Source organism: Xiphophorus couchianus, chromosome 11, assembly GCF_001444195.1.
Source record: "Xiphophorus couchianus chromosome 11, X_couchianus-1.0, whole genome shotgun sequence".
Lineage (NCBI taxonomy): Eukaryota > Metazoa > Chordata > Actinopteri > Cyprinodontiformes > Poeciliidae > Xiphophorus > Xiphophorus couchianus.
In genome coordinates this window covers 6626464-6641238 of record NC_040238.1, presented here as the reverse complement: position 1 = coordinate 6641238, position 14775 = coordinate 6626464, and the positions used below count along the sequence as shown (strand labels likewise).

Below are 14775 nucleotides of genomic sequence, written 5' to 3'. Positions count from 1 at the left end.
TTACCATTACCCACACAGGGGTAATGGTAAAAACCTCATCTGACTGTCGTAGCTCTGGTGGGATAAAATCCTACTTTGAACATATAAATCAGGATGTCTGATTCTTAATTTTCAGTAATTCTTCCCTGCTGTACTGCTTGAGAGTTTCACAGGGTTTCCATGTGGTACTAAATTTTTCATCACCCCTTCAAAATATTTAGAATTTTTCATTGATGTTCACTTCGTGTTTTAAGTTTGTTTAACTATAAAATCTGTATAAAAATTATAACTATTCACAGGACCTGAGCTGAGGTTTTCCAATCAGTTGCTTCAAAACAACCTTGCAGCCATCTTCCTAGCAGGTCTCTTAAGGGGTTCATATTTAGAGCAGAGATAAAAAAAAAGAGAGTGAGGTCTTGGTTTGGAGGTGTATCCTTGACATTAGCATAAAACAAATCCAAAATCTTGTTGACAAACTGGTGAAACACTGGCAGTGTTAAAGAGAGTGAGGCATGATTAAAATCACCAGATATTGCCACAAATGGATTAGAATGTTGTGCCTGCATCTTGCATTATCAGCAACAGCTGAGGGTGGAATGTAAACTTACTGCCGAAATAACACTGGTGAATTTTCTTGGTAAATAATATGGTCAGAAACTCACTGCCAAGAGTTGAATGTCTTAATTTCAGATACGACACTTCACAGGAACATGTTCTGGATGACACAAACACTGCTAATCCAACTCCCTTCTTTTCCTGCTGCTCTTTCAATCGCTGTCTGCTCTTATAGATAGAATATACTTTATTTATCCCCAAGGAATAATGGCTTATTAGTTGACAAGCTGTCCATTAAATGTCTTAAATATTATTAATAGAGTATAACCATAAGATATAAAGTTTATAATATAGATACAGGCACCTAAGAGAGATGTAAGTAATTCAATATGACAGAATATAAATAAATAACAAGCAAGCCTTGCAAATATGCTATAAATAATCTATAATTGAGTGCAGAGAAAATCAGATTTAAGCTACTCAGACTTGGGCATTGTAAAGGCCTGGCAGAAATGATAGTATAGTACCATCAATGATAGTACTATCAAATGATAGTATAGTACCATCAATGATAGTACTATCAAATGATAGTATAGTACCATCATTGATAGTACTATCAAATGATAGTATAGTACAGTCAGGAAGCCTGGCAGAGAGACGTTGGAGTCTTGGATACAGTCCTGCAACCATGTCTCCGTAAAACACATAACTCTGCATTCCCTATACTCCATTATGAGATAAAATCAATACCAATTGAGTAAAATCAAATCTCAGTTGGGTTGAAGACCAATGGATTAAAACAGGGGCGCTGCCAGGAATCTTGTGCCCCATGACAAAAATTAATTTGGACCCCACCTACTGTTACAATTTCTTGAGTCTTTTTGACCCATAAAAGGCATCAAATTTTAAAGGCCTGCAACTGCTTTGCTTCTTTGGATAATAGCACAATATTTATTACTAGTGAAATTTGCATACAACAGTCCACATGTTGTATGCAAATAGGCTGCTTAATTTTTTTTTTGTATTAGTTTTAGCTTACTGAAATGTCTCTCTCCATGAGCAACAGTCATAGACAACATGCAAAATATAAATAAAGCAATCAAGACTTCTAAAAAAATGCTATGTAGTTAGGGTTAGGGTTTGTAGTTAATTGTCACCATGTAGTGACAGTTTGTTATGAGACAGCTAATCTGTGAAAATATCAGTCTCCTCCACCTGCTCCCTGAGCTGCTGTTGCTAGCTAAAGTAAGTCATTGTTACTGCTAAAAACAAGTTTTAAAAACGGAATATTTTTTATTTTGTAATCAGCAGGGCCCCACATTTTTTCTATTTCTATAAACAAAAAAATTGTGGGGTCCCCCTGTCAGTTGAGGGCCCTTGGAATTGTCCTAACCTTTCCCCCCTGGGCACCCCTGGGTCAAAATAAGTTTTTGGTGGGTTTTAAAAGTGCATAGGGAAAGGGCCTGTTGAATGTGTGGAGGTAGGGTGTTTCATAGCTTACAGGCACAGAGAAGGCCTTGTCATTCCCAGTTCCCAGGCTTAGAACTGGGAATGACCAGGAACAACAGATATGAGTGATCAAGACGAAGTGTAGCAGTGGAGAAGCTCTGTTAAATAAGGCAGGGGAAGGCTGTTTAAAACCTCCAAAAGGTTTTTAAAAGAATTATATGAACTCTAAAATACACTGGCAGCCAGTGGAGCGAAGGCAGGACGGGGTAATATGCTCTATTTTACATGTTCCTGTTAAAAAACATGCAGCAGTATTTTGATGTGTGAAGACTGACTTAGAGAATATGTGTTACCACATTATAAATGCTTCTAAAACTGAGTTTTAATAAGAGTTTTATTGTTTCACTTGAAATTAAAACAGTCATCCAACTCTTCAGATTATTTGTTTTAACCATCTGACATTGTACCTTTCATTAAAATCCTATTGGACTACAACGGATTGTATAAAATTGGATGTGATTGCAACAAAACCTGCAAACATATTGTGAACCACTGAGTACTCCTTCACTAATAAAGGACACCATGTCACCAAGACAACCGTGCTGTCGGCCTTTTCACATAACACTTCTGTCTCATCAGTGGCTCATCAAACATTCTGCCCACACAGGCAGAGGGATGTTTAAAGTCAAATTGAGACATTTCATATTTCATATTTAATACAATATACATAGTGATGTAATTACATACATAACATTATGTACGAGTATAAAAACTTTCTTAAAATGAATAAGGAAATTGCTTAAAAGATGAAAAGAGAACTCAGCAGAATGAACTTTGCAGTCAGTCCTGGCTACATCAAAAGCAGTCATTTAACAGTTTTATGACTGCATTTTAATAACTGACTTAATATGCACAATAAAATACTCTAAATAACACTATAAACTGAGTAAGATATCTTTGTATTGTGCAATGTCCTGTCAATGGGAAACAGCAACAGAAGTTACTGATCCATAAGAAGAGTAAGGATTCAGATTAAAATCCAAACAGCACAAAGCAAACAGTAGAGGTTTGAATCTTGAAAAGTAAAAATAAAATAGAAAACCAAAGTAATATTATTAACAAGCTTCTGTCACAGTGCCAAAGCAGGTGAGAACTCAATCTGCAACAGAGAATGTTGTTCATATACAGAGTTCAGTACATAGGTACTGAATCTAGTCATGCGACTTGTAAATCTTTATTTTTGTTTCAGTTTGTTCATTTAACTAATTGCACTCAAAGCTTTTTACCTATAAATACATGAACGGCAGTGATTCCAGAGATGAACACAGGGCAGCAGCAGAGCTTGTTTTAGCATTGTTCCACAAGATGGCAGAAGCGTGGTTTTTAGGATACAGAGAGTAGCTAAACGGAAAAGAAGAAGGATAACAGCTTGGGGCAGCTTCCTCCGAGGAACAAATCTGACCCTGAAATTCGGTAGAAATGTTTGGAAATTTTAGAGAAAGACTTCACATGGTCCAACAGGACTTCTCAACCAGGTTTGTCGCTTTTTTTGGACCACAACATGATGTTTTGGATATCCTAGCTAATGTAGAAACAGCTGCACTTACTATAGTAGTTAAAGTAGCAGGTGTGCTTTTATCCCGTGCTTGTGGTTCACTGTCAGCATTACACTGAAGGGAATGTTAGATAGTTGGATTTCTTTTTGGTGACCTAATCTGCTAGACACCCGTGTTTTGATCGCAGTCTGTAGTTATTGGTCTCAGCTGATGATCATGTGACGCGTAAGATCATGAAATGACGTCACCCCCAGCCCTGTACGAGTCTAGCGGCTGAACCCCGGTGCATTATGGTACATTTTTACATTAATTCCGTCTCTTGCTACCGAAGTCCGGGGGTTTTATTCCCATACGATTCAACAAAGCTGAGTCTTAATTTGTCCTACTATTTTTAGGGATTAGAGAGTTGTTGTTTTTATATCTCGTTTTTACAAAACATTTTAGATTGTAAGTGAAGGCTGGAGCTGTGTGGCGTCGGGACATTTTGCATTTAGAAAGTTTACAGAGGACCGTTTGTTTTGTTTCAGCTGCTCAGCAGCACGTTAAACATGCAATATTTTATTGAAACAAAGTAGAAAGTACAGATGAACTGGTTGGTAAGAGGGTATTTCAGAGTGTAACTTCACTCTAACCACAGGGTCGATTGTTTTTTTGTTGTTGCTGTTGTTGATTGGTCTAGAAAATGTTTTTAATCTGTTCTCAGTAACCAAAACCCTCCCTGAATTTACCCAAGTTAAACACAACATCAAGCACAGTTTTCTCCTAGTTTTACAGAATACTGCGGGGCCTGTACTCTACTCTACTGTACTGTACTCTTCTGTACTGTACTCTACTGTACTGTACTGTACTCTACTGTACTGTACTCTACTGTACTGTACTCTACTGTACTGTACTCTTCTGTACTGTACTCTACTCTACTGTACTGTACTCTTCTGTACTGTACTCTACTGTACTGTACTGTACTCTACTCTACTGTACTGTACTCTTCTGTACTGTACTGTACTGTACTCTACTGTACTGTACTCTACTCTACTGTACTGTACTCTTCTGTACTGTACTGTACTCTACTCTACTGTACTGTACTCTTCTGTACTGTACTCTACTGTACTGTACTCTACTCTACTGTACTGTACTCTACTGTACTCTACTCTACTGTACTGTACTCTTCTGTACTGTACTGTACTCTACTCTACTGTACTGTACTCTTCTGTACTGTACTCTACTGTACTGTACTGTACTCTACTCTACTGTACTGTACTCTTCTGTACTGTACTCTACTGTACTGTACTCTACTGTACTGTACTCTACTCTACTGTACTGTACTCTTCTGTACTGTACTGTACTCTACTCTACTGTACTGTACTCTTCTGTACTGTACTCTACTGTACTGTACTCTACTCTACTCTACTGTACTGTACTCTACTGTACTGTACTCTACTGTACTGTACTCTACTGTACTGTACTCTTCTGTACTGTACTCTACTGTACTCTACTCTACTGTACTGTACTCTACTGTACTGTACTGTACTCTACTCTACTGTACTGTACTCTACTGTACTCTACTGTACTGTACTCTACTGTACTGTACTGTACTCTACTCTACTGTACTGTACTGTACTCTACTGTACTGTACTCTACTCTACTGTACTGTACTCTACTGTACTCTACTGTACTGTACTCTACTCTACTGTACTCTACTCTACTGTACTGTACTCTACTCTACTGTACTCTACTCTACTGTACTGTACTCTACTGTACTCTACTGTACTGTACTCTACTGTACTGTACTCTACTCTACTGTACTATACTCTACTCTACTGTACTCTACTGTACTCTACTGTACTGTACTCTACTGTACTGTACTCTACTGTACTCTACTGTACTATACTCTACTCTACTGTACTCTACTGTACTCTACTGTACTGTACTCTACTGTACTGTACTCTACTGCTGTCCTCATCTCACTCTGTTTGCACTCTGTTTCAGTTTCAAGACCCTGGGAGACATGTCAAAAGAGACCAAAATCAAGAGGAAATCCAGGTGACATGTAATCTGTGTGTTTGTGTGTACACCACAAACACACTGTATTGTTTACACATAATATTACTGGTCCAGTTTTGTGAGCTTCACAAATTGTCTAGCCAACTTGTATTAATGTCCCTCAAGAAAATATTTAATAATAAAATCTTTTTTTGCAGTTGCACAATCTCACAAAGAAAAAAACAGAACAATCCTGTCTTTAGTTTCAGTTCTTCTGTTGGGAAAAATTATTGCATATTAAGAAGTTACTTTACTTTAATAATGGGGGTCAGAGGGCCCGGGGGCGCCGGGTCATGGCAGCCTCGCTTCTGTCAGACTGCACTAGGGCAGCTGTGGCTACTGTCCAGCAGGTAGCCACCATCAGCATGTGGGCGTGTGCGTGAATGTGTGAATGACTGTAGTGTGAAACACTTTGGGGTCCTCTGGACTTGATAGAGCTCTATACAAGTACAAAGCCATTTTACTTAAAGTGGACATATCATGCTTTATTTTCATATGTAAATCATTCACTTATGGTCTGCAAAGTAGAACTGCAGTGTTTTGGTCTGAATTCCTCGTTATTATAGCTCCACAGACCTGTTAGCCCTGTTCTGAAGTGTGTTTTGGAGCAACTTGTTTTGTTGCATTTTATTTTTCATGTGAATGAGACATTTCATGCCCCGATCCCTCCAGGTCTCAGAGCATTCCTCTAGATAATCATACCGCTGATGATTATCTACTGGCAGAGAAACTATTTATTTTAAAGTTTATTAAAGATGTTAACAACAGAAGACTTGTCCATCCAACCTTACATGTTGGAACCAGAGTCTGACCCAGAGCAGGAGAATGAAGAACCACACATTCAAATAAATGCATCACAATGGTGTTACTGTAATTACAGTCTCTCCATCCATACTAACTACCTGCATTGTGGAGTGGAGTTTAGCTATACTGCCCATGTATATCCAGATATCTTTTAAAATATTAACGCTACTATAAAATGAATGAAGTAAACAAAGCTTCACATAATTAAGGAGTTCACTAACTCAAGCGTCAAGAATGTTACTGAATTGGGTCTTGTGTTCCCCGAGACAAAAACGGTAAAAACGAAACCAAATAATTATATCCAGAACATGCAGTACAGTATCAAACCAATTGCCTGGATGTCATTATCAACACACAAAATTAATGCCTAAAATAATCTTTGTTGTAATTTTAGCGTTATTTGGAGCTTTGCTTTGTCCCTCGTTTTAGTAGAGAGGAGGAACTGACCCTCAATCAGACAAAGTCAGAAAATCTCTTTGGATACTGGCAGAGGTTGCTGAAGCACTCGTTGTTAAGTTCTCCAAAAACTGACTTAAGCCGACACTTCAAACAGGATCTGATGCTGGGGGTGATGTATGGAATCTTGTGCATTAGTACAAGCTAAAACTGAACCTTTTTTCCTGGACTACTTGTAACTTCAGCATAACTGAACTTGGACTACAAAATTGCTGTGAAGAAAAAAAGTGGCAAATTCACAAAACTGATTAGTCATGACCTTGTTTTAACAGTTCCACAGAAAATGCAATGACATCACAGACAAGAAAAATGTTATAGAGAAAATTTAACCCAAAGAGAATATAAAGATATCTATGCAGCACTGCGAGAGAATAAATGTACTTTTTTTGCACTCATAGACATTCAAAGTACACAAAAATGCATTTAAGGGCTAAAAAGGTAGATCTCATGTGTCACAATTGTTGGTTAAAACTAAATATTCCCTAGAATACATAAATGTAACTGGAGAATTTGTCACTTACCTCTGAATTTGTGTAAGTATACCAATGTCTCCAGAAACTTTTTAAGTAGTGATTCATAACTACAAACTTCCATGAGGTATGACTATGATTTGCAACACCATTTCTACCAGTCAACCTTGTTGAAGTGTGTGTTGGAATCAGTAGTAGCTCCCTGGACTCTTGTCACTAAACTTCTCACTAAAACATTGTCAATCTTTCTTTCAGGTTGGAAGAAGGTTTTCCATTTTTAGGTGGTGGACTTGACATTTTGAATAGGTCAGTAGAGATTCTATGCTTTTGTAATTCCCTGGTTGTCCCTCTCTGACATGCATAATGTGTTCACTAGGCTGTTTATTTTGCACTGATCTGATTGCACTGATTGTCTGGATGAAAGCGTTCTGACCCATTAGGACTTTGATTTGGTTGGTCTGAGTAAAGCAGATCCAGAATGTTTGGATGGAAAGAAACGGTTCTTATCTTTCTTTAGGTTTGAGAAGAGTTGGTTTCTGCTCCATAAAAGAACCAAAGCCTGTACCCAGACAGCCGAGGTACGGACTGTTTTTTGTTGTGTTTTTTCAGGTGTGTCCTTGCTTTTCAGTCCAACTGATTTTAATTGATGGCTGATTAACAGTCGTTTGCTGAACTGCCATTAGCTGAATCAGGAGTATTAAAGCAGGGAACTTCTAAAACATGCAGAGCAGCACGCTTTGAGGACCAGGACGGGGAAACACTGATTTAATCAAGGCTTTCAAGTTCAGAGTTTTAGTTTCAAAAGTCTGTAGGAAGTGTGACACTTTAATGAAGTCTTTCTCTGATATTACCCCTGACACAAACCTCAGACATCTGTTTGATAACAATATAGGTCATCAACGGGTGTTATGAATGGTGATGAGTATTTCTCTGTTGCCTGAGCTGTAGTTGTGGTAAAATCTGATGTTTGGACTGGCCATGTTAATAATGCCATCCAGCACTGTCTGTGATATCCCACACCTATGGAGAACTTTGTACAATTATGTTGTACCTCCAAGTGGCTCCAGAGAGTTACCTATTTTTTTTAACCCATTCAAACACCTGTCTGCTAATTTGCCTTGTAGGAGCCGATTGCCAGGAGCCCCAGAGTGTTTAACACCTGTAATTGGACAGGGATGGATTGGTTCCGGTGGCTCTGACCCAGTTTAACACATAGATCCAAGAGCAGCGCTATGGAGAGTCTAAATCGACTTATAAGTCAGTCATCATGGGCCAGAAGATTTTGATGATCTCTGAAAACTGGTTTCCCCCAATTCTCCCATTTACAGCATCTTTCATCAACGCCAATCCATCCATCACGCAGCATTACACAGTATTTAGATGTTTACAGAAATTACGTTGAATGCTTCACATCTTGACATAATTTATCCGTTAGTTGGGTGTGCTGTGGTGGCGCAGGGGTTAAGCACTACCCACATATAGAGCCCTTAGTCCTCGACTCGGCCGTCACAGGTTCGATTCCCGGCCTGGCGACCTTTGTCGCATGTCTTCCCCTTCTCTCATTACCCGCTTTCCTGTCAATTAACTATCAAATAAAGGCCACAAGAGCCAATAAAACCTTTAAAAAAATGTATCCGTTAGTCAGTTTTAAAAAAATAAATAAATAAAACTGGTACGTCTAACTCTTACCTTTTCATAGAAAGTAGCGTTCGCACATTTCAGGCCCCGTTTTGCGTTTATGATTAGAAATGAAACCTCTGATCTTTAATCCTTCTTTATTTTTTAGTCTGTGGATGGTGACATAGTGATGCTGTCAGCACACTGGGAGAGGAGAAAAGCTGCTCTGACACACCTACAGGAACAACTGCAAAGCCTACCAGATTTCATCACCGAACTTGATGCCATTACTGCTAACATAGGTGTGTATGTGTTCCAGATTAACTCTATTAATCTCTCACTCTTGTATCCATTATGATGGAGTAAACAGTGAATGTGGGAGTCCAGGAAAGCAGAATTTTTAAACATGACAATCCAGTTGCTTCTGTCTTTTATTGACAGATATCAACTTAGTTTGATTGTTGTGGGGTCATATGACCTAATAGGACAAACTTGCAAACAGTGACACAGAGGGAGAATTGTTCAGAGATGAAAGTTGTAAGTGGCATAAAAGACTTATTTTTTGTTGTTCAGCTGTTGTTCATGTTTCCAACATGCAATGCTAGCGACATGGGAATCTCTTCAAACAATGCAAGTAAAGCAGTAAGACTTTCTGGTAGTGTTGATGCACATGAATTATTCAAGTAGGAGTGCCAATAAAATGTTAGAGAGAGCTAGCACTTCTCTAACCTACCCACCCACTGCCCTACCCACTTTTTCCCTGCTTTGCTTTGTCTTTGTGCTGCTTTTTGGAGCCTCTCTTTGCACATCCTGCGAATCTACAAATTATGGATCCGACTAGTGAACGCTCAAACTAACATGTGGGACCAGAGCCACTAGCTGGATGTGATTCTTGCTGAGATTGGCAGACCAGCTGTGGACCCTTGTGCTCACCGGGGGGATGGAATCAGTCTTCGCTAGTTTGGTCCAGCGGGATGGCCACACTAATTTGGATGATTGGAAAAACAATGGAGATGTAATAGTGAGACTTTAGGGTAGATGAAAATTAAAAGTCTTACCAACTGAAAAATATTGTCACTATCTGAACTGTCTCCCCTGTGTCAGCCTTGGCTGGCTGGCTCTCTCAGATCTCCTGGATGATATGTAAACATGATGCTGTTCCCCATCCTACAGATACACACTCCCTGATCTCACCGTCTCACTCTAACATAAAGAGCGCTGCATTCAGTGGCAGCAGCCCCAGGTTTTTGTCTGGTAATTGTCTCCTCTGGATGAATTTATCCGAAATGAATTTTGTTGTGCTTCGGTACAATAACAATAATAAAGTGTTCATTCATTCATTCATTCATTCATTCATTCACTTTTAAGATACCACACCAGTTACGCCTAACCTGAGGAACTGTTGTTGTCTATCAAGCACACACTTCCTCTAAGGACAATGACCTCTTTCAGCTGCACTAAAGGTTCACTGAACAGAATGAACTGTTTCCTGCTGAAAACGAGATGCAATCTGTCTTTTGAATCTATTAAAACTATTTACATAATTTGGATTGTATATGACACAATATGAGTTATGTCTCATGAAAAGTACCTTGAGGAAATGTTTTGAATTTAGACTATTTGATTAAAATTAAGTCATTTACTAAAACAGATGAGAATATAACAGGTGTGTATGTATGTATAAATGTGTTTTATTGTTTTATTTTGAATGTGTTTTAGCTCAACTAGAAGGTGAATTTGCGGAGATGGAGAGCAGACTGCTGCATCTGGAAACTCTGTGTTGTCAGTGTGAGCAACAGACTGTAAAGAATCATCATATGAGTCAACTTGAAGAATATAAAAAGAAGAAAAGGTAGGTGATTTTATTTTTTCTGTTGTCAGTCATTTATCTTTAAGCTATGTTCATTTTCTTTTATCAGAAAATAAACAGATTATCAGGAATATCACATACACTATATTACCATGGTATTCATCCATGTTAACAGACAGATGGACCTGAGTGCCATCTTGTTCTTCAGCACAAAGCTTATGATATCTGTTGATGCTTTGAAACTTCGACAGCTTTAACTCTTCTGGGAAAGCTTTGTTCAAAGTTAAAAAGTGTGTTTATGGGATTTTTTTAAAGCATTTTTTCAGAGGTACACTTGTGAGGTCAGACACTGATGGTGGATGACAGTCTCCACTATAATCTAAATCATTCTACAGGTTTTCTGTTGAGGTCAGAAGTCTCTAGGTCCTTTTGACACAGGAGAAGTTCAATTTGTCCAAAATGTCTCTGTATGCTGATGCTTTAAGAATTTCTCACAGTAGAATCACGGGGCTGAAGGACGGACACACACCATCAGTGTGTCTGAATTCAGAGGCTGCTTTGTTTATTCGCAGCCTTTGAAGGACCCATCCTACATACACCAGATCCTTCAAAGGCAGCAAATATATGGAGGAATTTTTCTGCCATAATCCAAGATCCAACAGCACACATTTTCAGGCTGAAAGCAGGATTTCATGTCTTTTGTTCTCAAAACTTTTAATATTTTTGTTTACAGTTTAATATTGAAAGCAGGACTTCATGTCTTTCTTCTCAAAAACTTGTAATGCTTGTTCTCAAAACTTCCCGCGCTCACACTTAGGCTGCATTCACACTGCAGCCTGAAGTGACCCAGTTCCGATTTTTTTTTTTTTTTTTTTTTTGACGTGATGCGACGTGTTTCTGATCTTTTTATGACAGACAGTCTGAACAACAGAAGTTTAATTCTTTTCGAGTGGTACCCAGGCCACTTGGGTATCTGATACGTATCTGATTCAAATGTGACCTAAAGTCCTGGTCGCATTCATCCGACCTGAACGTCACTGATACTCGACAAATGTCCCTATTCTGCGTCCTGATACGCGCAAGCAGGAAGAAAAACAACAACCATGATGGATTAAATTGTTAATATGGTGGCTCTGGTCGGACAACAACTTCAAATGTGTAAGCTATGCTCCACCGTTAGCATCCATCGATATAAAGTCGTGTTTTGTATACCAAGTATTTCTGTGTTTTGTCTTGTTTCAGTTTCACACCTTTTGGCATTCAATCTTCTTCAAATACAACACCAGCCTTTTTTTTAAGGAAGTGATGCAACACACAGTTTAGCTGACAGTGAATGTCAACAAAGGACGTTGGCTCTCATTGGTTGGAGCAGTTCATTTATTTTTAGGATTATTTAAAACCTTTAGGGACAAAAAAAACTCCTGAAAAATCGGGTCGACGCCTGCAGAGCACCAGCAATGCCGAGGCCTTTATACCAATATGTTAATAGCTTAATTTTTTTTTTTTTTTTTTACCCCTCCAGTTGGTCTTTTGTGGGCTCTAGTGTCCCTTATACGACAGTAGGCTGACAGGAAATGGGGAAGGAGAGGGGGGAAGACATGCGGCAAATATCGTCGGGTCCGGGAGTCGAACCGCGACGGCCGTGTCGAGGACTCAAGGCCTCCAAATACGGGTCACGCTAACCGCTACGCCACCACGGCACACCCCGTTAATAGCTTAATTTAAGATTTGAAATTCCTCTTGCATTTTTTTTTACTGTCCTCACAGTTAGTTTGTAACTATGTTTCTATATTTCTTCTTTTTCTGCTCAGTTTATCAAATCAAACTTTTTGGTTTAGCCTTCTTTCATAAAATGATGTTCAAGTTTGTCCCTTTGTTGAAGGACCTTAATATAGATAAACTGTGACTTAGTTTGGGTTATCGAAATATAATGAGGGACATAATGATGAATAATAAGGAAATAGTTTGGTTATGGTCAGAGCATTTCTTTCTGCATAAAAAGCAAATGAAAGGAACAGACTGATATTACTTGAGTTTTAATAGAACCTGTCTGTTTTGGTGCAGGAAGGAGACGGATTTACTGGAAGGTAAGCAGCAGAGTCTCTGACACACCTGTTCTCTCTTTTTGTGTAGAAATTAAAACCTGAAATGAAAATGAGTTGGCATTGTAAAGAAAACATTATTCCCCCCCCAAAAAACTGTATTAAGTGTTTATTATTGTTATTATTATTATTGCTGACAATATAAACACACAATGTAAGTAATTATTTATTTTCAGCTCAATTTATTATTAATACATTATTGAGAATTTATTCTCTCCATTGAAACAACCTTCTTAACCTGATTATTTGCCCTGAATTCACTGTAACCAACTGTTGAAAACATGATGTAAGCCTGAATGTCATAATAAATGAATAACTTTAAGGTTGGCAACCATAGAAGCAATCTTCACGGAGGTCAGGTGTGTGTGTGGGGGGGTTATTAATAAAGTTTTCAAGTGACATTAAAAGGAGGTTTGCATGATGGTGAACGAGCAACAAAGTAAACAATCCTAAACTGGATGACTCTCATACTGATCTCTCACTTCACTGCATCAACTTGAGCTTTGATTCATCAGTAGCTGATAGAAACACATGGACACTCTGGGTGGCCTTCAATAGACTGCTGACCTGCCTTTGTTTGAAGCATCAGTCTGCTGTCTCAGTTAGACTGACCTTTATAAAGGTGAAATACAATATGAAGACAACAGGACTAAAAGTCAGGTTTTATGGTGGCATGGAGTGGTTTCAGTTCCGCTTGCATATTTAATAATTGTTTGTTTTCTTTTGTAGCTGAATTGAAGTGTGAGCATGCTCAGAGAGTGGCAGAAATGGAGCTGGTTATGCAGCAGAAGCTGCGAGAGCGACAGAAGGTCTATGAGGAAGCCTTCAACCAAGACGTAGAGAAGTATCTGTCCACTGGATGCCTACAGGGCAAAGGTGACTTCTTTTTCTTTACACATTTATTTTAAGCACCACTGAGGACACGATTAATCAGATAAACATAAACTGTACCAGGTTTCATCTTGCTACATAAGTAAAATTTAATGGACAGTTTTGGTGCACCAGAATTCTAACTATATGCTGATGTGTGTTGGCAGAGTCTGCAGGGGTCGATGTGGCTGTTCTGGATCAGATGACATTTATTAACTTATCAGACCTGGAGGCCCTGGATGATTTTCTTAATTCCACTGGTGAAGATTCCAGTTGTGGATCCTCTCTGACGTCAGGTTTGTTTAGATTTGAGGATTTAAAGGAATTCCTGTCTCTATACTCAGTCCTCTACAACATCAGATGTAGCTGGCTAGAGTTAGAGCTGAGACACAGCAAAAACTATGAATGATACAAGTTAACCTTCCTTACCTTCTTTCAATAGGTCCAGACCTGACTTCTTCCTCTTTGGAGTCCTTGAATCAAGCTCCTCCCATAAACAGCAGTCAGCCAGACCAGGCTGCAGAGACGCAGCAGGAGGAGCCACTGGTTCAGTCAGATGAGGAGGATGTCCAAGCAGACATGTTCCTGGCTGCTGTGCAGGATGTTGGTACAGCGTGGGACTCTGATGAGAGCGATGGAGCAGATCCACTAATGGAAAAACCTCAGAATTGAAGAACTGCAGCTCAGTAATAAAAGAATTTTGTTCCTGTAAACCCAGGCGTTCAGCTACAGTCCCTCATGTTTCTGTGTCCCTGCTCTAACATAGCTGATTCAGATAACTGGGTTAGCTCCTTTGTGAATGACTGATTAAAGTGTGTTAAAGAAATGCTATGGAGTGGACCTTCACAGTGATTTACCTCATTGTGTACACAGTTAAACTTTAAGAGTTGGTATTTTTATAAAGTGAGTTTTGTTCCAGTCAGCTGAGCAGAGTCTGCCAGATCAGCCCTCTGCAGCTGCACCAAGATGGAGGAAATTTTGGGTTCAACTGCAAGTTGTGAATCAACTGTTGGGCTAATAATTTCACAGAACCTCACATCAAAAAACCCTTTAACAAGAGTTGTTTT

The 14775-nt window shown here is 38.9% G+C and overlaps 1 protein-coding gene and 1 long non-coding RNA gene across 2 annotated transcripts; both read left to right on the top strand.

Moving 5' to 3' along the window:
* Nucleotides 1-3283: 3283 nt before the first annotated feature.
* LOC114152493 (dysbindin-A-like) lies at nt 3284-14534 on the top strand. The gene is made up of 10 exons (XM_028030408.1): nt 3284-3518; nt 5526-5579; nt 7565-7615; nt 7827-7887; nt 9096-9228; nt 10646-10778; nt 12801-12823; nt 13568-13714; nt 13876-14004; nt 14151-14534. Exons 1-10 carry the CDS (start codon nt 3463-3465, stop codon nt 14378-14380), a joined length of 1017 nt encoding a protein of 338 aa, XP_027886209.1. The 5' UTR covers nt 3284-3462; the 3' UTR covers nt 14381-14534.
* On the top strand, nt 5586-6861 carry LOC114152499 (uncharacterized). The gene is made up of 3 exons (XR_003597130.1): nt 5586-5736; nt 6335-6336; nt 6851-6861. It is a non-coding gene; the product is annotated as an uncharacterized LOC114152499 (long non-coding RNA).
* Nucleotides 14535-14775: the final 241 nt, after the last annotated feature.

Bases quoted from the DNA above. Each gene is read 5' to 3' on its own strand.
- LOC114152493 (XM_028030408.1), top strand. From the start codon at position 3,463: ATGTTTGGAAATTTTAGAGAAAGACTTCACATGGTCCAACAGGACTTC. The intron at 10,779-12,800 runs GTAGGTGATTTT...GTTTTGGTGCAG, and splicing joins GAATATAAAAAGAAGAAAAG to GAAGGAGACGGATTTACTGG. The intron at 14,005-14,150 runs GTTTGTTTAGAT...TTCTTTCAATAG, and splicing joins TGGATCCTCTCTGACGTCAG to GTCCAGACCTGACTTCTTCC.